Source organism: Bos taurus, chromosome 2, assembly GCF_002263795.3.
Source record: "Bos taurus isolate L1 Dominette 01449 registration number 42190680 breed Hereford chromosome 2, ARS-UCD2.0, whole genome shotgun sequence".
Lineage (NCBI taxonomy): Eukaryota > Metazoa > Chordata > Mammalia > Artiodactyla > Bovidae > Bos > Bos taurus.
The window spans coordinates 89,001,995-89,025,225 of NC_037329.1; the positions used below are offsets into that span (position 1 = coordinate 89,001,995).

Here is a 23,231-nt window from a genome sequence, read left to right on the forward strand (position 1 = left end):
TCACCATTGTCATTTTCTTCTCTCTCCATCTGTGTTTCACTGTTTCCCCCATAAGCTCAACAGGTCCTCTCACCTTCTTCCTCTCAGCTCCCCCAAAAGAATGTAGGCTCCACAAGGATGGCAGGAATCTGGTTTTTTTTAATCCACAGCTGTATCCCCAGCCCCACCCTCAGCTAATATCTGTCCAGTGGCTGAATGATGTGTCAGTCTCTCCACAGACTAGAGTTTCCTCGTGCTCTTTGTGGCGTATCCTGTATAGCCACCCCAACTGGGCAACCCGGCTTCACCGTGCTGATGAAGAGAAGAGAGCAAGTCTCACATGACCTGCAGCCCATAAGTCAGCAGAGTCCCAGCCCCCTGGACTCCAGTTCCGTGTGTGCAGAAAGTCAAAAGCCCTGAGATTTGTGTTAGTTCAGGGACGTGGGCCAGACCTCCACATTCTCACCTGCACTCTGCCTTCAGGCTGTGACCTCTTCCCATCTCCTCAGCCCTGCACTGATGCAGACTTGACACTCAGCCACTTCCTCAGTCTGTGTGTGTGAGGGTCTATGGGGTATGTGTGTGTGTGTGTGTGTGTATACACACACACTCAGACCATTCACACCAAGTGTGGTGAAGGTCTGGATGCCGCAAGCAAGGCTTACCTCACACACCTCACAGTGGACACCTCACAGTAGCACATGTGGTCCTCCTGCTTCTGGAAGCTCCTTTGCTCACCTCACTACCAGTCATTTCTCCCAGCCTCTTCACCCTTACACAGCTCCCACCGTCCTGGCTGACTCTCTCTCTTTTCATCTCCCTTTCTGTGTTGTTAAGTTGTGTCCGACTCTTTGCAAACCTGTGGCCTTCAGCACACCAGGCTTCCCTGTCTTTCACTATCTCCCAGAGTTTGCTCAAACTGATGTTCATGGAGTCAGTGGTGCTCTCCAACCATCTAATACTCTTTCGTCCCCTTCTCCTCCTGCCCTCAATCTTTACCAGCATCAGGGTCTTTTCCAATGAGTTGGCTCTTCACATCAGGTGGCCAAAGTACTGGAGCTTCAGCTTCAGCATCAGTCCTTCCAGTGAATGTTCAGGGTTGATTTCCTTCAAGATTGACTGTAAAAATTCAAAGCATTTTCTCAGGCAGAATAGCTTAGCGTGTTGTCATCATTTGGGCTCCTGACCCCAGGTCTCTAGGTTCTCACCTAAGCTCCCTACCAGCTTATCCATTACCCTTGTTTTCCTAAACTAGCATAGAATTGCTCGCTCCATTCACTTGACCTCTATGTAGCTGCATTTGTGAACTTTACAGGAAAGCTAAATATACCTGATAATTGCAGGAGTACAAGCCTATTGACTTAACCCAGCATTTCATACAATTCATGAACATATGCTGGTTTATGATCTCCAAAAAGAAACACAAGAAACTCGTAGCAAATAGATACCTCCAGGCACGGGGACTAAGTAAACTGGGACAGGGATGGGATAAAGACTTTCTTCTCGCCGTCCATCTTTCTGCATCATGTATTTCCTATGTTAACACCCTGACATCATATGTACTTAATGTCAATAAATTAGGCACAATCCTCTAATATGCTAATTCCACCAAAATGGTCATAGCCAGTGACCTTCAGCCACGTGTCTGCGCTTGATGGTTTAGGCTTCAAGCCCAGTTCTGGAGAATTTGCCATTCCTTGTTCACGTCAGCTCTTTCCATTAGGATTTCCTGGTTGGAAAGAGCCAAGCTCTTCAGCAAACAGTCATTACTCTCTAAGTGCTTAGGTTATATCACTGGTTGAGGAGCCCTAAACTCTTAGACATAGATACATCCCAGGAACCACTTCCTACCTTGACAAATACTACACAATATTTTCTCTTAAGGGGAAAAGACTTTCAACACACTTTAAATTTTAAAAGTACATCTGATGGAGAACAAAAAGTACATCTATTGGAACAATCTGAGTATAATAAAGTAATAAGTGTATTGAAGTACATTAAATATGGGTTCGTAATTAAACTATACAAACCAGCAAAAAAAAAAAATCATCTAATTGATTACTTTTGCAGGAACCAACTATTGTTTTGAAAACTGATAAATAAAAGGGGAGAACCAAGCATTTATCCTGACTCATCTATGCAAACTGTACTTCATGATAACCAAATAGTTGGTAAAGGAAATTTCTCTTTAGGGAAGTTTTCAGTAAATAAATGAAAGATTGAGAGAATTCAAATATTCTCATTTTTCAAATCCTGTTGATCTAGGCAATGACCACCAATAGCTACTAATATAATAATCATTAGAGATGTTCATTGTATTTCCTTTACATTTATTTTGAAATGTAGAAATCTGAGCACATTCAGGTTTTATTTTTTTTTTCAAGAGGAATATTTATAAGTATGTCCTGTTGTGTGTCTGCTGACAGAAGTATATGAGATCAGATCAGTCGCTCAGTTGTGTCCGACTCTTTGCGACCCCATGAATTGCAGCACACCAGGCCTCTCTGTCCATCACCAACTCCCGGAGTTCACCCAGACTCACATCCATCGAGTCAGTGATACCATCCAGCTATCTCATCCTCTGTTGTCCCCTTCTCCTCCCGCCCCTAATCCCTCCCAGCATCAGAGTCTTTTCCAATGAGTCAGCTCTTCGCATGAGGTGGCCAAAGTACTGGAGTTTCAGCTTTAGCATCATTCCTTCCAAAGAAATCCCAGGGCTGATCTCCTTCAGAATGGACTGATTGGATGTCCTTGCAGTCCAAGGGACTCTCAAGAGTCTTCTCCAACATCACAGTTCAAAAGCATCAATTCTTCGGTGCTCAGCTTTCTTCACAGCCCAACTTTCACATCCATACATGACCACAGGAAAAACCATAGCCTTGACTAGACGAACCTTTGTTGGCAAAGTAATGTCTCTGCTTTTGAATATGCTATTTAGGTTGGTCATAACTTTTCTTCCAAGGAGTAAGCTTCTTTTAATTTCATGGCTGCACTCACCATCTGTAGTGATTTTGGAGCCCAGAAAAATAAAGTCTGACACTGTTTCCACTGTTTCCCCATCTATTTCCCATGAAGTGGTGGGACCGGATGCCATGATCTTCGTTTTCTGAATGTTGAGCCAAAATCACTGCAGATGGTGACTGCAGCCATGAAATTAAAAGACGCTTACTCCTTGGAAGGAAAGTTATGACCAACCTAGATAGCATATTCAAAAGCAGAGACATTACTTTGCCAACAAAGGTTCGTCTAGTCAAGGCTATGGTTTTTCCTGTGGTCATGTATGGATGTGAGAGTTGGACTGTGAAGAAGGCTGAGTGCTGAAGAATTGATGCTTTTGAACTGTGGTGTTGAAGAACACTCTTGCGAGCCCCTTGGACTGCAAGGAGATCCAACCAGTCCATCCTAAAGGAGATCAGCCCTGGGATTTCTTTGGAAGGAATGATGCTAAAGCTGAAACTCCAGTACTTTGGCCACCTCATGCAAAGAGTTGACTCACTGGAAAAGACTCTGATGCTGGGAGGGATTGGGGGTGGGAGGAGAAGGGGACGACAGAGGATGAGATGGCTGGATGGCATCACTGACTCGATGGACGTGAGTCTGAGTGAACTCCAGGAGTTGGTGATGGACAGGGAGGCCTGGCGTGCTGCGATTCATGGGGTCGCAAAGAGTCGGACACAACTGAGCAACTGATCTGATCTGATCTGATCTGATCTGAAGCCAACTTTTTCATTCTCCACTTTCACTTTCATCAAGAGGCTTTTGAGTTCCTCTTCACTTTCTGCCATAAGGGTGGTGTCATCTGCATATCTGAGGTTATTGATATTTCTCCCGGCAATCTTGATTCCAGCTTGTGTTTCTTCCAGTCCAGCGTTTCTCATGATGTGCTCTGCATATAAGTTAAATAAAGCAGGGTGACAATATACAGTCTTGACAAACTCCTTTTCCTATTTGGAACCAGTCTGTTGTTCCATGTCCAGAACTGTTGCTTCCTGACCTGCATACAAATTTCTCAAGAGGCAGGTCAGGTAGTCTGGTATTCCCATCTCTTTCAGAATTTTCCACAATTTATTGTGATCCACACAGTCAAAGGCTTTGGCATAGTCAATAAAGCAGAAATAGATGTTTTTCTGGAACTCTCTTGCTTTTTCCATGATCCAGCAGATGTTGGCAATTTCATCTCTGGTTCCTCTGCCTTTTCTAAAACCAGCTTAAACATCAAGAAGTTCACAGTTCACATATTGCTGAAGCCTGGCTTGGAGAATTTTGAGCATTACTTTACTAGCGTGTGAGATGAGTGCAATTGTGTGGTAGTTTGAGCATTCTTTGGCATTGCCTTTCTTTGGGATTGGAATGAAAACTGACCTTTTCCAGTCCTGTGACAGAAGTATATAACATAAAATAATTTCTCCTGAAATAAGAAACAAATCTGAATTTAATCAAATTTCTATATTGTAGCAAATTTATAGAAAATAGAAAAGATTGGGTTAAATAATACCATGGACGTGCAGTCTGCAAAATTAAGACCTTGAATAACTCTACAGGACACGTAGCCTGGTTTTTTTTTTAACAAATAAATTTCAAAGGAAAAAAAATAAAGAGAAATAGGAGGAAATGTATAGATTACAATGGATATAGGGGACAGTCAACCAATTGTCATGAATAGGCCTCATTTAGATCCTGGTTCAAACAGTTAAAAAATAAAAAACTATGGAGCAATTAGGAAATTTTAAATACTGAGTATATATCTGATAACATTAAATTATTGTTAATGTTTTTAGGTATTGTAGTAATACTGTGGTTACATCCCCCCAAAGTTTTTATCTTTGAGCTATCTATATTGAAATATTTATGGTTGAGATGAAAACTTTAAAAGTCTGGCATCTCTACTTATATACACATAAAAATCTGTGAGAAGATATATAAGTGATTTGTGATGTGTTGATTCTGGAAGGGGAGCAAGGAGTTAGGATGAGAGAGGAACTTTTGGACAGATAATTATTACTTTTCCAGATCATACCTTTTCAAAGGACTAACCAATAAGTACATTAAATATAATGGAAAAGGTTAATTTGACCTTGAAATGCTTATTTGGGTGAACGAGAAAGCATGGACTCAATATAGAACATGTGGATGGATTGACCCAGACCCATGTTTCCTAGGACCCTCTGCATCAGAACTGGGCCCTCTCTCTCCCTCCCAGACCGATTCTGGCAGAGTGAACCATAGCGACATTTGAGAATTACAGGCCTTGATAACCTGAGTGCCAGATTTTTAGATACTTATTATATTGTTTTGGAACTTTGAAAATTCATAGGGCAAAAATACTCCCAAATTGAAATTCAAAGCAGTGCAATTCCGAAAGTCTGAAAAGGCTTGTGTTTTTAGATTTGCTGACAATGATTTAATCAGCAGATGTCACTGTGTAACACTGGGAGCATCCCTACCATGTTGCCTCATTTTTGGAAAGGCAGAGCCTGCTGCTGGCATTGTAACATAGAAATATTTATGGTAATCTTGTATTTTGTTTAATGAAAATAATTTTTCTTTTATTTCCTGTGCCTATTAAAAGTTTATCTTTGATTAACCATTCTTTGCTTTTGTTTTTTTTTCCCCCCAGCATCATTGACAAAGAAGTTTCATTAATGGCAGAAATGGATAAAGTTAAAGAAGAAGCCAGTAAGTAGACACATGGTTGTTCGATAAGGAGCCTCCCAATCAGAAGTAATCAATAGGTCAGATGACAGTGATATAGATTCTGAATAAAAGTGAAAGCGTTAGTCGCTCAGTCATGTCCGACTCTTTGTGACCCCATGGACTGTAGCCCACCTGGCTCCTCTGTCCATGGACTTCTGCAGGCAAGAATACTGGAGTGGGTAGCCATTCCCATCTCCAGGGGGTCTTCCTGGCCCAGGGACTGAACACAGGTCTCCTTCATTGCAGGCGGATTCTTTACCATCTAAGTCAGATTCTGAGTGGGGGCCAAAAGGATGGAACAGAAGCACCCACTGAGCAGAGGGCAGAATGCATGCAGCAAAAAATAGGTGTCACTTGGGTTTATTTAAAGTCCAGGAGACTTTTGTGCCTAAATAGGACTACTTATAATTAACTGGGTTTAAAATGATATTGAATATCAAATTTTTAAAATATAAGTTTTTAAGCCTTATAGTTTACAAATATTGCTATTTTACTTGTACAATCCTTTTCACTTGTTCTTTCAACTCGCTCAAGTTTACCAAATTCAGTTCCCCTAAAAAATTTGTTCTATTTGAAAGTTACTTCAATTCCCCTTAATATTTTGAATTACATTTGTAAATTTAATATAGCTTATTTTTTCAAGCACTTCAGAAACCTGAGAAGGCAAACTCACAAAGCTAACCAGCAAAGTATTCCAAGCTCTTAAGCAACACTTACAAGATTAATAATTCCCTGGTGACTCAAATGGTAAAGAATCTGCCTGTAATGCAGAAGACCTGGGTTCAATTCCTGGGTCGAGAAGATCCCCTGGAGAAGGGAATGGCAACCCACTCCAGTATTCTTGCCTGGAGAATTCCATAGACAGAGGAGCCTGGTGGGCTGCAGTCCATGGGGTTGCAAAGAGTGGGACACCACTGAGCAACTAACACTTTCACTTTCAGAGATGTACTAAATGAAATTCTCTTAAAACACTCCAATTCTGTTTACAAACTCAGTCAGATTCACTGACACCTAACAACTTAACACTCCAAAAGAAATGTTTTAAATTGAAATCACAAGTGAGATTGCTTTAAGATACAGAATATTCTATATATAAAATAATGAACACACATAGGCAGTCTTGATCATTACAAAATTTTTTCTAAATTTAACACAAAATATTAGTACTCTGGGTTTGATTTATTTTACTATTTTTACACCTATTTCTAAACCTTTCTACTGTTGTAAAGTTGCTCAACAGCCAGTAGGGTGGATTTGCCATCTCAGATAGGCTGAGATTCATAAGTTGGAAATTTCAGCTGAGACAAGACTGCTTAGTCAAATTCAACACAAGTGGACATGTTGATCCCTCTTTTATTTTTAAATTCATCTGCTTTGTTAATGGGAAACCTAAGACCATATTTTTCAGCTGGGATTTAGTTTTACAATTTTTATCTTCTAGGCATTTTAAATTCTTCATCCTTTCCCAAATCTTATCTCATAAATTGGATAAATGGCAGTCTGCATCCCCAATCAGCTTTCAGCTAAGTTCCTGTACTTTTGACTTCAGTGCTTTTTTTTTTTTTTTTAATCAGTGGAGGATCAGACCAAATTCTTCATTCTTTTAATATTTTTCTTGCCTGGCCCTTGGCCATAATTCAGTAGTCATTTTATGAAAAATAGCTATCATTATTTTTGTTAGATGACTTTTCTAAATAATTTTAAACAACATTTTAGAATCTAAAATACAGCAGGTTTTATTAAATAAAACTAAATATGATCCAGGGTTAAGCTATGGAATATTTAGATATTTTCACAATCCCTTTGATTGTGAAAATATTTTATTTTTATGGAATTTGTTGATTTCTTCAGTAGCAGTAGATTACCCCATGACAGGATTTTCCCTGTTTCTTGGGTACAGCTTATTTTCAGTTCCATTTCCTAATGACAAAAATGCTAACTTCCAACGCAAACACAAATGTTTCTCTAGCACCAAAATAGAAAGTTACTAGCACATCATTTTCTCAGAGGTTAACAGAAGGCTTCAGATTTCAAGTGTTCATTCTTCCTCCTTGGGACAATAGTATTCGATCCCAAGACCTGTGGGATTTGGGGCATCTCTGGAGAGCATCCCTATTTTTAAAACTGATTCAGTCAGTGAGCATTTACTGTGTGCTCTGTATGTGCTAAGCACTGGTGGAGAGTGGGACACGCAGCAGACAGATAGGTCTGGAACTGCAGACTCAGAACCGTCAGGCTAGCTGAACCAGCGAGATGGGTTCACAGGATACCCCTAACTTCAAGAATCTGTCCTGGGGTAGAACTGCCCAGCGCCCTGGGGAAGCCAGTTCACTTACCTTGGAGGTGAACAGAACTGAAATCACATCCAAGTTCCACCCATTTTACTGGCTGTGTGACCTTGAACTATTCTGTGATGTTCTCAAAGCCAGATTCCTTATCAGAAAAGGGGACATAACACACGCAGCTACCAAGCACTTAAAATGTGGCTAGGCTAAATTGAAATGTGCTGAATGTAAAATGCACACTAGTTTTCAAAGACTGAATATCTTAAAAAAAAAAAAAGTAAATATCACACCCATAATTTCTGTATGGCTGACCTGTTGAAAGAATGATATATTGTGATATACTAGGTTAAATAGAAAGTTATTAAAATTAAAAATAAAAGGAAAGGGGGGCATAACATTTGTGTCTATCTCAAATAGTTACTGTAAAGAGAGAAGAAGACACATGTCGGACACTTGGCACAGTGCCTGATGCAGTGTGTCCAAAAGAGAAAGCCCATCTTAGTAAAGAAGTTAGTTCAACCCCCTGAGAAAAACAGGGGTCAGATGGTAAGTTATGCAGCCTCTCAGGTGACACACGTATGTGTGAGAAGAAGAAACCATTAAATCTCTCTATAAAGTACTGAACTGTCTTTGTGCGTGCTAAGTCACTTCAGTCGTGTCCAACTCTTTGCGACCCTGTTGACCACACCCCACCAGGCTACTCTGTCAATGAGATTCTCCAGGCAAGATTTCTGGAGTGGGTTGTCAATGCCCTCTTCCAGAGGATCTTCCTGACCCAGGGATCGAACCCGCATCTCTTGCGTCTCCTGCGTTGGCAAGAGGGTTCTTTACCACTGCACCACACGGGAAGCCCCAGAGTGTCTTTACAACCACCATTTGAGCCTCCTTATCTATGGTCTCAAGATGTTTTCCACATTTTCCATTTCCTGCACATGATATAAGCCACATTTCCCTAATCATAACGTAAGCTTCTCCATTCCTCATGACACCTAACACAAAGCTGGGAAGACTGTAAGTACTTAATTGTGTTAGTGAATCATTATAGTTAATTCAGTATCCATGGGCTGTGGGATCCAGTATTAGTGAGCATTAATGCAACTGCAATAAGAGAATAGATAAATATATCTCACTTTATTAATAGTATTTTTAGTTAGGGTTTTTTAGTATACTAGTCAAAACAGTTCACATAGGCTATTTCATTTAGTTCCATAATAATCCTGTGAGGGGTATACAGTTATTACATATTACAGATGAAGAAACTGAAGATGCTGTAGTGCTATGATCTCAAACTTTGGCTGCCCAGAGAATTGGAGGCCTAGACAAGCATGTTCCCAGAGTGTCGAATTTACTAGAAATGGGAAGAAAACATTATATTAATGGAACACAGATTTATTATGAAGCAAAATGCAAAATTCACCAGAATTTTTAAGGAATCAAAAGGATTTCAAAGACACTTTGTGTTTAAAGAGCTACTTCTGCCCCAGCTCCTGGTCCCCTACCCGCCAGGATTTCAAGTACACACTCTGCTAAGGAGTATTATTCAAGAAGCCCTGAAATTTTCTATGGTTCAGGTAATATGAACAAGCTTCTAATGTATTCCAGAAACTTGAAGGAAAGTATAAATCCTATTGAGGAAATGGATTTCAGCATACCAGATGACTGTTTATAAAACTACATAAATAATATTAATCGAGTCTTGAATGCAGTGAAAATCTAAAGCCATATGGAACTGTCTCTTTCTACAAATTTCTCAAAGGATGGTGCTTTCAAAGCATTCTATTTTAAATTATAGGATCAATGAATTTTAGGAACTGATCTGTTTTGGTTTTGCTTTCTGTTTCTGTCATTGATTTTTCCGAGGTGAAAATGTTGACTTCTCCCCCAGAAAATATTGGCTTTTGATCTCAAGTTTTAGGGCTTTTTCATAATGGAAATCTTTGAAATGTTAATGAGACTATATGTAAAACTCATCCCAACACTTGCTGATGCAAAGTATTCATTCCCATGCACATTTGCATGAGTGTAAACTCGGAATTTATTGGTGATCTTGCACCTGCATTCCTATTTTAGGGCCCATTTATATCTATTTCTACCAAATCTTTTGTTTGGTATGAATGCCCAAATTCTACGTAATCAAAAAGAACAATCACCCCTAATTGTCACCAGTCCCACAAATGATCCGTTAAGAAAAAGTCAGATCTGTTTAACTGTGTAGTCACTCGGGGTCTACTGACCCCTTACTAGCTGCTCATCAAATCTGGACCTTCAGAATTTCTCATTTATCTTACTTTGCCAGAGGAAAGCACCTCATTTCATCTTCCTCCTCAAGAATCATTTTCTCATTCGCTAGGCTTTAGTCCCACCCATATGTTGAATTATAATGGGAAATAATTGATTAATCAAAGGTATGCCTGAGTGTATGCTAAGTCACTTCATCTGTGTCCAACTCTTTGTGACCCATGGATTGTAGCCTGCCAGGCTCCTTTGTCCACGGGATTCTCCAGGCAGGAATACTGGAGTGGGTTGCCATTACCCTCTGCAGGGAATTTACCCACCCCGGGATTGAACCTGCATATCTCATGTCTCCTGCATTGGACATCTTTACCACTAGCACCACCTGGGAAGCCCAATCGAAGGTATGAGTCCTAGGTATTCTTAAGTGGCCCTGTAGAAAAGGAACTTCTGCCTTTCTTTGCGTATTCCTGTTAAGTAATGCACTGATCCATTCATTGGAATCTTTCATTCAGCAAACATATTGGGCACGCACTGTGTCCTAGGTCCTAGTAATCATAAATACAAAGAACTAAATGTGCAGTTTCTGAATTGGAAATGCCCACAGGGGCCAGGAAGGTAACATTAGTGAGTCAAACAGGGTGCGTGGGGGCAGAGGAGCAGTGGACTAGGGCACACTGGGTGTCATGCTCCATGTAAACATGGCAGCGACCCCTCAGCTCTAATGGTTTTGATATGGGAGTGCTTGGCCAACTGTGGCCAGAAATAACAGCCGGAAATCCAGCTTTTAAATGGAATATCTTAATTTTCAAATATGGGCAATTTATTTGTAAACGTAATGTGTGGACCTGATGCAAAGAGCCGACTCATTGGAAAATACCCTGAGGTTGGGAAAGATTGAGGACAGGAGGAGAAGGGCGTAATAGGGGATGAGATGGCTGGATGGTATCACGGATTCAATGGACATGAGTTTGAGCAAACTCTGGGAGATCGTGAAGGACAGGAAAGCCTGGCGTGCTGCAGTTCATGGGGGTCTCAAAGAATCGGATACACCTGAGCGACTGAACAACAACAACGTGTGGACCAAACAAAATATATGTACCCTGTCACCAAAAGTGATAGTGGGCTACCTTTTTGTGACTTCCAGTGTGACTGGGTAACCTGGGACATCATTCAGTAATACGATGAAAATTCCTTTGCCTCCCATCATCAGGACAAGCTTTCTCCAGCTCCTCTGTATCCTGAAATGCTACCAGGCACAGCTCAGCCTCTGCCCAGCTACATGGTATTGTAAATGGGAGGCAGGGGGCATCCCAGTAAATAATCAAAGCATGATTAGAGTAGTCTGGCAGATGATTAGGCTTTAAGAGTTACAGATCAGTTATTTTACTGACATCTTGACACTGGTATCAGCATAAAAAAGATGTTCCTCAGCCTGTCTGAAGAATGGTTTATGGTTTGCAGGAAATATTAACTCTTGATTGATTCTGAACATCTTTGGGGGTTTTTGAAGTGACTATTTTGGACATTTATCAATTAAGAACTCTTAGAATGGGAAATCACATTGTTTGCTGGGCATGTGCTCTGTGAATCTGGTCTAATAAAGCAGTTGACCTTTGTTCAGCTGAGACAGGAATGTGAATTCCGTGTGCATATCCTATTAGTTAGATGGACTTTTGTTATAACTCAAAATCTTTGTCCAAAAGAAATGAAGGCAATTCATATGTGACTGGAATGAGAGAACTGCAAGTCTATGTATTATAAAATCAAACTTCTTATTTAAATCTCACCCAATGCATTTGTATTCATTGCTTTGATTGCTTTGAGCTCCATGATCTTTTGGGGAACATACACAAACATATAAATTAACCTGTGCGCTTGTACATCTACTTGAACCTTTAGTTCATCTGGCAAGTGTGTGAAATGTGATGCTGAAAACTCCTTTGTATCTTCTCTGTATGTGCAGATGCTAAAGAGTGCACATGAATTCAGTTCAAGCAGGCTTTGACTCTCTCTGGAAATTTTTCCATTGTGGACACGTAACAAAAACAAGACACTGTGGTCTGCAACTTCTCTTTGGTTGCAAAATGGAAACAAATCTGCAGAGTAGCAAAAGCAGAGGCATTTTCTAGCTCACAGAAAGCTAATAAAGGAAAACTGTTATGTCGTATTTCAATAACACAGCTAGTTGCCCTACATGAATATGTGTTAAGTTCAGAGAGTCCAATGTTCAAGTTTAATAGTACAGCACACACAGAAGAATGGCTTTTGCTTAGTGCACTCCTGTCTTTGCAGCATCATTCAGATAGGATTTGTACGTTTCTTTTCTTGGAGATTGTTGTTCTGAGTAATGCACAAATCTGAAAGTCCAAATTAAGTAAGTGAGATCAGGTGCCAGTGGGGAAAATGAAGAAGATTGTGGGTGTACAGTGAATCAGAAAGGACCATGTTTGGTTTGACGCTTGGTGGATAAAGACATATGAAAATGAGTGGTTGGTGCTGAGCACCCAGAGACAGCCCACCTCAGTGACCAATTCAGAAAACAGCCATAGCCCAACAAAGTGATCAGTCTGCAGACGGAAAACTAATCCAAGAAATTAGGTCATTTAATATGTCTAAATCCTTGGCGTTAACGTATTATTCCTTCTTATTCGGCAGTGGAAATCCTGACTGCTCGTCAAAAGAAAGCAGAAGAACTAAAAAGACTTACTGATCTAGCCAGTCAGATGGCAGAGATGCAGCTGGCCGAACTCAGGGCAGAAATTAAGGTCAGTTCTAAAATATCACAGCCTGAACCCTGAGCCAGAGTTCTGATCCCTATTATGTTTGTTCTGCATCCACAGAGCACTGCTCTCTGAGGATCTAAATCAGACACCCCGCTCTCTTTCACAGGGTTGAAATTGAGAATACAGAAGGGTAAAGAACCACCTAATCACTGTATTTAAATATACTATGGGTTGAAGGGATATAGCATTACAGAGGAGAGGTACAGGCTATTGAAAGTGACCCAAATAAAATGTATTCAACCATAAATTATATCTGGGAAAGGGGATATTATTTTCACCATATGTAATTTATGCATATAAACCGCACACATGTGAACACAAAGTATGAACCTAGTATAACAGTGAGGATTCTAAAGAACGCGCAATATGTGGCAACTTCTTCCCTGTATCCTTTTCTAGCTTACTTGCCCTTTTATTAAGAATACCATGCACAAATATGTATTTATTGGATTTCTTCAATGGCACACAACAGAAGCTGACTCTGCTAACCTCTGGAACAAGTAGAATTGGAAAAAATACGAAAGTAGCTCCCCAAAGCAAAGTGTGCTCTGAAGACTCCAGGCTACAACTGGGCAGGAATGTAGGCAGCAGTAATTACCAGACACTCTTCCAGGCACCATCCGAGTGTGACCTCCAGATGTCATCACCCCCTGAGCCATCCCCCTCTTGATTCAAATCCCAGAGAGAGACTCTGAACTGCCTCCATTTGGGTCACATCTGCCATTTGGCCAAGAGAGGTCTTGATTGACAGATCCACCAATGCTGTGAATCTTCAAAATTGTGTTGGGGTACAGTTACCAGAAGGAGAAGTTGTCACCAGAAAGGCAGAAAAAGTATCTACAACAAGATAGGAAGTCACAGTTAATAAATTTGCCGTACCCTCTTTTTCTCTAGTATACTAAACATACACATATACGCATGCACCCCTGCTTCTGACCAACTTCCAGGGAACCGGGGAGCTCTGAAGTCACATTTGTGTGTGTTAGTCACTCAGTCGTGTCCAACTCTTTGTGACCCCATGGACTGTAGCCCACCAGGCTCCTCTGTCCATGGAATTCTCCAGGCAAGAATACTGGAGTGGGTTGCCATTTCCTTCTCCAGGGGATCTTCCCAACCCAGAGATTGAACCTGGGTCTCCCACGTTGAAGGCAGACACATTTGCTGCTAGCTTTCTAAGTAGGGTTATCTGCCCATCCCAGCATAAAAGTGGTTGGGGATAGTAGAAAGTGGCAAGTAACTCTTTGGTCCCCTCTGTCCTGGTTAGACATGAAAGGGAGCCCTGTGGAGGTGAGGACTTCCCCTGAAGCTTCTGAAAAGTTCTAGAGGTCTTTCCCTTCTCACCTGCCCTCCTGGTCTTTGTTGCCTCCAACCAGTCAATTGTAATGGCCTCCCCAACCAGCCTTTCTGCCTCCACTGTCTTCCTCCAGCTCAGTCATTCACCCTAAGACTGGAGTTGTTAGAGCAGATCTGGTCTTCCCCACTGAGGGCTACTCTTCCATTCAGAACAAAATCCACCACCAGACTCCAGTATACATTGTGTGAGCACGTGTGCTAAGTCACGTCAGTCGTGTCCAACTCTTTGTGACCCCATGGACTGTAGCCCGCCAGGCTCCTCTATCCACAGGGATTCTCCAGGCAAGAACACTGGAGTGGGTTGCCATGCCCTCCTCCAGGGTATTTTCCCAACCCAGGGATCAAACCTGCGTCTCCTGCATTAGCAGGCAGGTTCTTTTGCACTAGTGCCACCTAGGAACCCCCAGTAGGTTCTGACCATTGCTAATTAGTTTCAGTAGAAGAAACCCTTCATCTTGTGGACACAGATGCACTTCCAATGTCACGGACATTCTCTGGTCCCCAAGCAGATTAGAAAAGAGAGTGGGGCTGGCTGGTGAAACCTGTCCTGATAACCAGAAAGACATCCTGGAAGGCAAAACAAATAACAAACACTTATTTTGATGACTATGAAATTGCCAGCTTCCTGCTCTATTGAAATCCACTCATCTTCTAAGTTTCATTTCTACCTATCAAAACCCTACTCTTCGTAAAATGGTTGATAGCTCAGGCTTTGGAATGCAACAGCCCAGCTCTTGCAAACTTGGATTAATTACGTATTCTCTTAGATTCTTAGAACCTCATTTCCCCCTCTGTAAATCAGAGTTAATAACAGTACTGACTTCATAATAATGTAATCAGATAAAAATGAGATTATCTGTTAAGAATTTGGCCCATGTCTGGTAAGTGTTCAATATTTTTTTAATGTTCCAGTTCAAATGCTTCCTCTTACATAACTCTTTCCCTAATTCCCCTCAGCAGGAAATAATTTCTTTCCCTTTCATATTCCTAAAGCACCTACTACATTCTACCTTATATTTTATTTTATGATATCTGTCTCTCTTGCCACATGGTGAACTCCCTGGTAAACTCACAGAGGGACTGAGTCATAGTTATTTCTGTATTTCTCCCTCTGTCATCTGCACATAGATCTTAATTTTAAATGAACTGAGAAGTAATCTCTTTACCACTTCCCTTAACAGCACTTGAAATTCTACCATTCAAGATAATGGTTTCTAGTTACTAAAGGCTTTTTGGACTTACTAAGTGTGCTAAGTTGTTTCAGTCGTGTCTGACTCTTTGCGACCCTGTGGACTGTAGCCCACCAGGTTCCTCTGTCTGTGGGATTCTCCAGGCAAGAATACAGGAGTGGGTTACCACGCCCTCCTCCAGGGGATCTTCCCAACCCAGCGATCGAACCCATGTCTTTACGTCTCCTGCATTGGCAGGCAGGTTCTTTACCACTTCCTGGTCCCCTATTAAAAATGGAGATGGATGTCTAGGAAGGTTGACACACTTTCTCATGAGGAATGATAGCTGAGCAGGCCATTGGGCAGATTAGCAAGACGGCCAGAAGGGAATCCCATAACTTACAACAGGACAGGAAGTGCCAGAAAGAGGGCGTAGGATGCTGAAAGGTTAAGTAGATGAGTCCAGACACTCATCTTGCCTGAACCACAGTTTTGTCTAAGCCCACGTAGGGTAAAGACAGGACCTGCATGAGTTCCCAAGAACAAGAAGGTGATTGTGCTCCAGGACAAAGCCAAGCCCGCTTGAAAGGCACCCCCCAGCACAGAGTTGCCCTGCTCCCCACCTGGTGATGCTCTCACACCGACAGCAGGGGCGGGAGAACAGAGAGAATGGATCAACAGCGTGTCTCAGTCATTTCTGTCATCATGGGGTTCTGTCTCTTCCCCGCAGCACTTTGTCAGCGAGCGTAAATATGATGAAGAGCTCGGGAAAGCTGCCCGGTTCTCCTGTGACATTGAACAGCTCAAGGCCCAAATCATGCTCTGCGGAGAAAGTGAGTTCTGCATACTTGCTAAATAATTCTGTGTGAGTAAGGCTGGCACTATTGGAGTCAATATGGGAAATGTCAGGTGTGTGGTCCCCCAGGGGCCTGAAGTGAGGTCTAAAGAGGTTTAATGATCTAAGGTCATGACATGAGTCACTAAAAATGTCAAGATCTGAACTTCGAGTCTTCAAATGCCACTGCCCATCAGTAAATCCCCAGGATTTATTAAGCAGAACAGAACAGGTCAACTAGTTTATACCTTTTGCAAACTTTTCTTAAGCATTGCCGGATCAAGTGTCTCTGATTTCAAAAGTCTGGTTCTACAGAGACCTGTTATGGGAAGAGCAAGTCTTCCTAATAAGTCTGGGAACAATGGGCTATTGTCGTGAAAGGCCCAGCTGTCTGTGTGTGTGTGTGTGTGTGTGTGTGACACACGCACTGCTCAGCAGTTCCCAAGCCTCTCCCTTAATTAGAGCAGTTAACGTGCAACAAAATTGGCTGATTCTTTCCCCCCTGCTCCAGCCCACCCACTGAGGGAGGTGGGAACCTGCGTTAAAGTGGCTCCAAGGACAGTCACAAGGAGGTAGGAAGGACAGATGAAGGACATGGAATATCCACAGCCTCTTAGTGAGCTAAGAAATGGAGATCTGACTGCACTTTTTTTTTTTCAAAGTGGAAATTGCATTTTTTCTCTGAGTATAAAAAATACAATCTTGATCTAAAAATTACACAGCCATATTAAACAGAGCGTGACATTACTTTCGAGGCTCATTCACACTTTTATGCACATATATCTATTGTGTAAATTATGCAGTGTACTTAATTATACTGCATCTTATTTACTATACTACATGACATACATATATAGTAAGAGAATTTGCTCTTATCATTTCACAATATATGGTTGACATTTTTCCACGTCAATATATTTTAACCCATAATTTACTTAAATATAATTGACATAAACAGTCCCAGGATTGTGGCCATTTAGATTGCTTCCATCTTCTCACCATTAAAATAACATTGCTGTGAGCATCCTTGTTCACCTATCTTTGACAAATATCTGAATTTCTGATTGCCTTTCTTTTAAATTTTCTTTTTTTTCTATAGACTTCCTCTCTTATGAAAGAATCTACTCCATTTGCCATTCTCCATCCCCAGATTTTGTAGAAAAAAGCCAGACTATATGATTCACAGTTGGAAATTTAACTACGCAGACTAGTTTCCACCTCAGCTTGATAATGGGCTAGCCCCTGATGCCAAGAGACCCCACCATCTGAGGAGGGGAGGGCAGTGCAGCGTCCCCTGCTCTCCTCCAGAGCACACCAGTGCCACCTAGTGGGAGGAGCCATCCCTCACCAAATCCCAAGTGTCCACACTGGAACCCAGCCTCCCATGTTGGGAGACAGTGGTCCTCAAAAGGCCCTTTACTTCTGGGCTTTGTTGAGAGCACATTGGAATCCCACAGCTACTGAACCCTAGAAAATGACCGTAATAATGACCCCTAGAAAACTGAACATCGTTAGCAAAGAGGCACTAAAATCCCCTGGTCCTGTTTGGACAACCCCCAACATGCCATCACACCTGACCTGTCAGATGAAGGGCCTGGAGATGTATCCGTGTCCTTTCCATTTCTAATGTGCTGTGATCCCTACCCATGCTCCAGATCCTCAGGAAGAATGCTGGGATTAAGTCTAAGCCAACACAGGTAGCAGAGAAAATTGCTTTTCAAAACTGGTGACCATTTTTAAGATCCAGAGGTCTTGCTGTCCAGACTGGCAGTCAAATTCTGGTGAACTGTGACAGGAAGATCATGAATATATCCCTGAGTTGATTCCCTCCAGCCCCAATTCAGCATAATCACATAGAAACCATCCCGTCAAAACCACCCCTTTCAAAAGCCAGCGGGAGGGGTGATAGTAAACATTGAACAGACCTGCCCGATCCCTGCTGGGAACCTGTCTGATAAGCCTGGGTTGACATTAGCAATGGAGTTGTTGCAGATTTGCAGTGGGGTTCTAGAGTTGATAAAAAATGATAATATAGCTCTAATGGAAGATAGAAGATGCATCTTTTGGGCTGGCAGGCCTGGCCTTAAAGTTGGGGTGACAAACCCCGGGTGACAAAATCCCTGACACCCAGCATCACTCCATCCCCATGTTCTCAGAACACCGTGGCTCTGACCGGCCAAGTGTGGATGTACCCCTAGGTTGCTCTTCATCTCTGCAGCACCCGCTGGTCCAGGGATCTGACAAGAACAGCAAAAATGGGTTTGGTAATGGGGAGCCCAAGGGGCAGAGTGCATTTGTGGACAGGGCTGAGAGGGTACTTTGGGGTTTCATTATCCCTCTTCCCCAGGTGGTTCTCAACCTAAAGAACAATATTAAAGTTTCTCAGATTTGTCTCTTTTCCTACAAATGTCTCCCAGTTTGAATGATTATGCTATTCACTAATTCCCACAGAAGATATTTTGTGGTTCCAAGCACCTAAGTGCTTTTTCAAAGACATCTTTTTTTAAAAAAAGTCTTCCCTTACGGTTTTTATGAAGTTCCTGCCAACTTCTCATCTTCTAACAGATTACTGAGTGAGTAAGTCAGCAAGTGAGTGTTAGTTGCTCAGTTGTGTCCAACTCTTTGCAACCCCACAAACTGTAGCCCACCAGGCTTCTCTGTCCATGGGATTTTCCAGGCAAGAATACTGGAGTGGGTTGCCATTTCCTTCTCCAGGGGATCTTCCCAATCCAGGCATCGAACCTGGGTCTCCTGCACTGCAAGCAGATTCTTTACCATCTAAGCCACCGGGGGAGCCCACTGAGGCACAGCCCCTAACACCAAGCACTTCTTGTTGCAGTTACACATCCAAAGAACAACTATTCCTCAAGAACTCCCTGCAGCTCCCTGCTGCCACTGCTCAGCGCTCACACAGCCACCTCTGGGAAACAGAGTAACTTTACCCGAAAGTCTTCGAGTCACAACAAACCCTCCGAGGGTAAAGCAGCAAACCCCAAAATGGCGAGCAACCTTCCCAGCACCGCCGACAGCTCTCACCAGGCCGTGCCGGCTAATAAGCAGGTAAGCTGCCCCAGGGAGGCCACGCTGCCCAACCTCCAGGGGTCCCGCAGACCCTGGTGCCTTGCCTGGGCAAGAAACCACCCATTTGCAGTGGAAGAAAATAGCCACTGCTAGTCACCCCTAGGCTCCATCTGCCCCCAGCAGCAGCCTGACTTGTCGAGCCTCCATTTGCCTGGCCAGCCTCCCTGAGCTCCCCTAGTCCATCTGGTCCCCTCACAGGCACTCTCCCCTGTGGAGGAAGTGGTCTTCACACACTTGACAGCATTAGCAAAGAATCCTTCTACATGAGATGGCATTTCTCATGACTTGAGTGCCACCCAGGTACTGGTAACTGGCCCACACACGGAAAGGACTCACAGACATGGGAACAAGATTGAGAACCAGGCTATTGACACCATTAGTGAGAAGAAATCTGGCATGTTTTTTAAGATCCTTTAATCCCATTTATCTTTAATTTATCCATAAGAGGCCAAAGTTAGTTCAAACTGCTCGCTCTTCTCTTGGGCTTTCAGCATGCATTTCAAAATGACATTATTAATTCTCATTACAATGACCCTTAAAAACAGAAATATCCAAAGGACAGTCTTCTCTCCTTCTGCTTCTCCATTATGTTCTTGAGAAGTGATCCCCGCTTATTAAAGAATGACCATGAAATGGGATTTGATGATTCAGAAGTTGGGCATGCTATAAAGATATTTTTCATCATCTTTCAGAAAGAGAGCTTGAATAAAGAGACTTTTTTTTAAGCATTCCAAAATGCTGGTTTTCTAACAGATGCCCTGTTGGCTTTTGTGATCTTGGTCTGTTAGAATTCTCATTAGTAACTCTGACAGGCATTTCTCTAGCCCCAGATGTCTTCATGAACTTTAAAATCGCACTTTGACAAGGAGTGTTTCATACAGTCCTTGATTCAAGATCATAATCAAATCTGTTTCACTGTCGTTGAAATACACCTTCACAGATTTTGTTCCTTGCTCATTATTAAACCCCATGCTAAAATTAAGTCCAAAATTTAGTTTGAATTTCTCTGTCACAATTTATTTAAAAACAAAGGAAGCCAGATTAAATGTTAACCACATAGATACCTTTTCAGTGCTCACTGTTTTATTATTTTCAGCAAAGCATTTCAGGTGAAAGCATGTTTAAATGTGAAAATATATCTAAGTCCAAGAAAGGCCCTTGTGCTGGCCCCATGCTTTAGAGTAAACCCTTGTGGCCCTCCCCAGCCGTGGCCCATGGCCCTCCCTTCAGAGTGAGACTAAGAGATGACTACCCAGAATCTACGCTCTCCCTTCTGGAAAGTTCTCCGAATACCCGAGATCCTGGAATTCTGTTCCCAAATGCCCCAAGCCTATTCTCAGGGTCTGTCTGGACTACTTCCCTGGATGTATCATATGTTACAAATATATCAAGTTCTTAGTTTGTGCACTGTGATTGGATGGTATTGGTTTAGGACAGACCCACCGCTAGTAACTCAGGGCCCAGGGCAGGAGTGTAAAGGCGGAGGCCCACGTCCCATGTGTCTGAATATTGTCTCTTCCCAACTCTGGCCTCATCCCACATTGTGAGGGAGCTGTGCACAGAGACAGGAATGTGGACACGCCTGCCTGCACACCTAAGCTTCGTCCCCACCTCCACAGATAATCACCCTTTAGACCTAGGGGTGTGTAAACTGGTAATGATCATGAGAATGCATATATATAGTCCATACAGAATGTCCCAGAAATATGTATGGTAGAGAACCATCATTTCCCTGCCTCTGTGTTACTTTTCTTTATGATTTATTTCAGGTTTATACTTGATGGGTTTTATTTGGCCTGGTTCTGGAATTGTCTGTCTTACACTTCTGTAACCTCTCTTTCAACATCAGCAATTTTCTTGAACTTCCATTTACAAGACAGTCCACCATTCTTTTAAGCTTGAGGGTTTTATCAGCTTGACCTTATTTGCATGTTTTCACATTCTTCTGGGGTGTAAAAAAAAAAAAAAGGTGACCTGTGACTTAGAGGTTTGGTTTCCCTGGTTTGATGTCATCTGGGGTTTGTTGGCATCTAATATCTACCTCTTTTCTTTCTTTCTTTCTTTCTTTTTATAGAATGGGTCTTCTAGCCAAAGACGAAGATTTAATCCGCAGTATCACAACAACAGGCTAAATGGGTCTGCCAAGCCCCAGGGCAGTGGTAATGAAGCCGATCTGATGGCGAAGAGCAACAACCGCCACGAACACAGAAGACAGCCACACAACGGCTTCCGTCCCAAAAACAAAGGTGGCGCCAAAAACCAAGAGGCCTCCTTGGGGACAAAGACCCCTGAGGCCCCCGCCCATCCGGAAAAGCCCCGGCGAAGGCAGCACGCCGCGGACAACGCGGAGGCCAGGCCTTTCCGGGGCAACGTAGCCAGGGTCTCCCAGTGCAACCTCTGCCCCACCAGAATAGAAGTTTCCACAGATGCCACGGTTCTCTCGGTCCCGGCTGTGACGTTGGTGGCCTGAGCGTGGAGAGAGGGGAAAAAAGGCCGTTTTCACTCAGTTGCGGTTCCCCGCAGGAGGTGCTGACCCAATTCGCTGCCAAAAGAGAGTCAATCTGAATACACAAATCCTGTACGGCTGTGTCATCCTCTCTTAATCATTTTTACTAATTCTAATAATCAGCTCTAGCTTGCTTCATAACTTTCATGGCTTTGCTTGATCTGTTGGCGCTTTTTCTCATCGACACATTGCAGCATTTTAGCCAGGCAGTATTTACTCATTTGTTAGGAAAATCAAGATGTGGCTAAAGATCAGAGGCTCAGTAGCAACCTATGTTGTAGCAGTGATGTCAGTCCATTGATCGTCTTTAGAGAGTTAATGTTGGAAACAAAATTCTTATTGATCAGACAAACATGATCTGCTGAAGACACATGCGCTTTTGTAGAGTTTAACATCTGGTGTTTTTCTGAAATATATATATATATACATATATTGCTTTATTTGAAACAAATTAAAATATGCTGCATTTGACACCTGGCTTGGTTTTTTTTTTTTTAATTGAAGCCCACTTTATCATAAAATGTACCATGAAAACTTAAAGCGGTTGTGGCACAGAGCTTTGAACAATGCTCTTTTCTCTTGGAATAAGGGTCCTTTTGGAAGAAAGAATTCCTTACCATAGCCTTGCCAGTACCTTACACATATACAGATGCACATGTACCCCAATCATCTTGGACACGACTTGGCAGTTTGGAAACCTTGGTTGCAAGTAATATAAACCTCAACTCAGCCTACTTTAAACAGTAAAGAAAACGATTAGTTCAGTGGCTGAAAAACCCAGCATAAAATTATGCCTTGGGTCCAACTGAATCAGGATTCTAGCTCCTTTCTCCTGATTATCTTAGCTCTCCCTTCCTCCTTAAGCTCACATTGTGTTCAGAATGGGGTAAAATACGTGCCTTGATCCTAAGATTCAGATTCATGTTCATCCCCAACACGGTCTAGAAGAAAAGAAAAGCTTTCCAGGTACCATCGGCAAGGAGCAAGTGTCTTTCTCAAAAGTCCCAGGGAGGGTAGTGCATATCATTGCCCCAGATTGCGGGTAGGCTTGTCCCTCAACCAATCAGCAAATGAGATGTGCTAATGGGCATAGACTAATCAGAGTCCACCCCCAAGTTGGGTTGTTGCAGGCTCCCCAGAAGCACAGGGGCTGCCTGGAGCAGGGCTTCTGTTCCCTGAGGAATACAGAATGGATACCAGGGGCCCACACCCCAAGTAGCCCCAAGTACCCCAGTCTTTGAGTGCAAGGTGACTCAGTTTGGCTACTGCTTCCATTGAATTTCCATGTATCCTGCAGATTTGTTGGCCTCT

At 42.4% G+C, this 23,231-nt stretch overlaps 1 protein-coding gene across 10 annotated transcripts in view; it reads left to right on the forward strand.

Annotated features, from left to right (window-relative positions):
• The window catches only part of SPATS2L (spermatogenesis associated serine rich 2 like), a 190,892-nt gene extending 168,495 nt beyond the window's left edge, over positions 1–22,397 (forward strand). For 9 of the 10 annotated variants that reach the window (XM_005202655.5, XM_005202660.5, XM_005202653.5 and 6 more), the window contains 5 exons: positions 5,597–5,655; positions 12,849–12,958; positions 16,229–16,331; positions 19,173–19,393; positions 21,489–22,391. In XM_005202655.5, coding sequence (XP_005202712.1) covers positions 5,597–5,655; positions 12,849–12,958; positions 16,229–16,331; positions 19,173–19,393; positions 21,489–21,884 — 889 coding nt within the window. In that variant the 3' untranslated portion in view covers positions 21,885–22,391. Of the gene's footprint in view, positions 1–5,596; positions 5,656–12,848; positions 12,959–16,228; positions 16,332–19,172; positions 19,394–21,488 lie in introns of all 10 variants that reach the window. The other variant, NM_001192987.1, reaches the window with a different exon arrangement.
• The last annotated feature ends 834 nt before the right edge of the window (positions 22,398–23,231 follow it).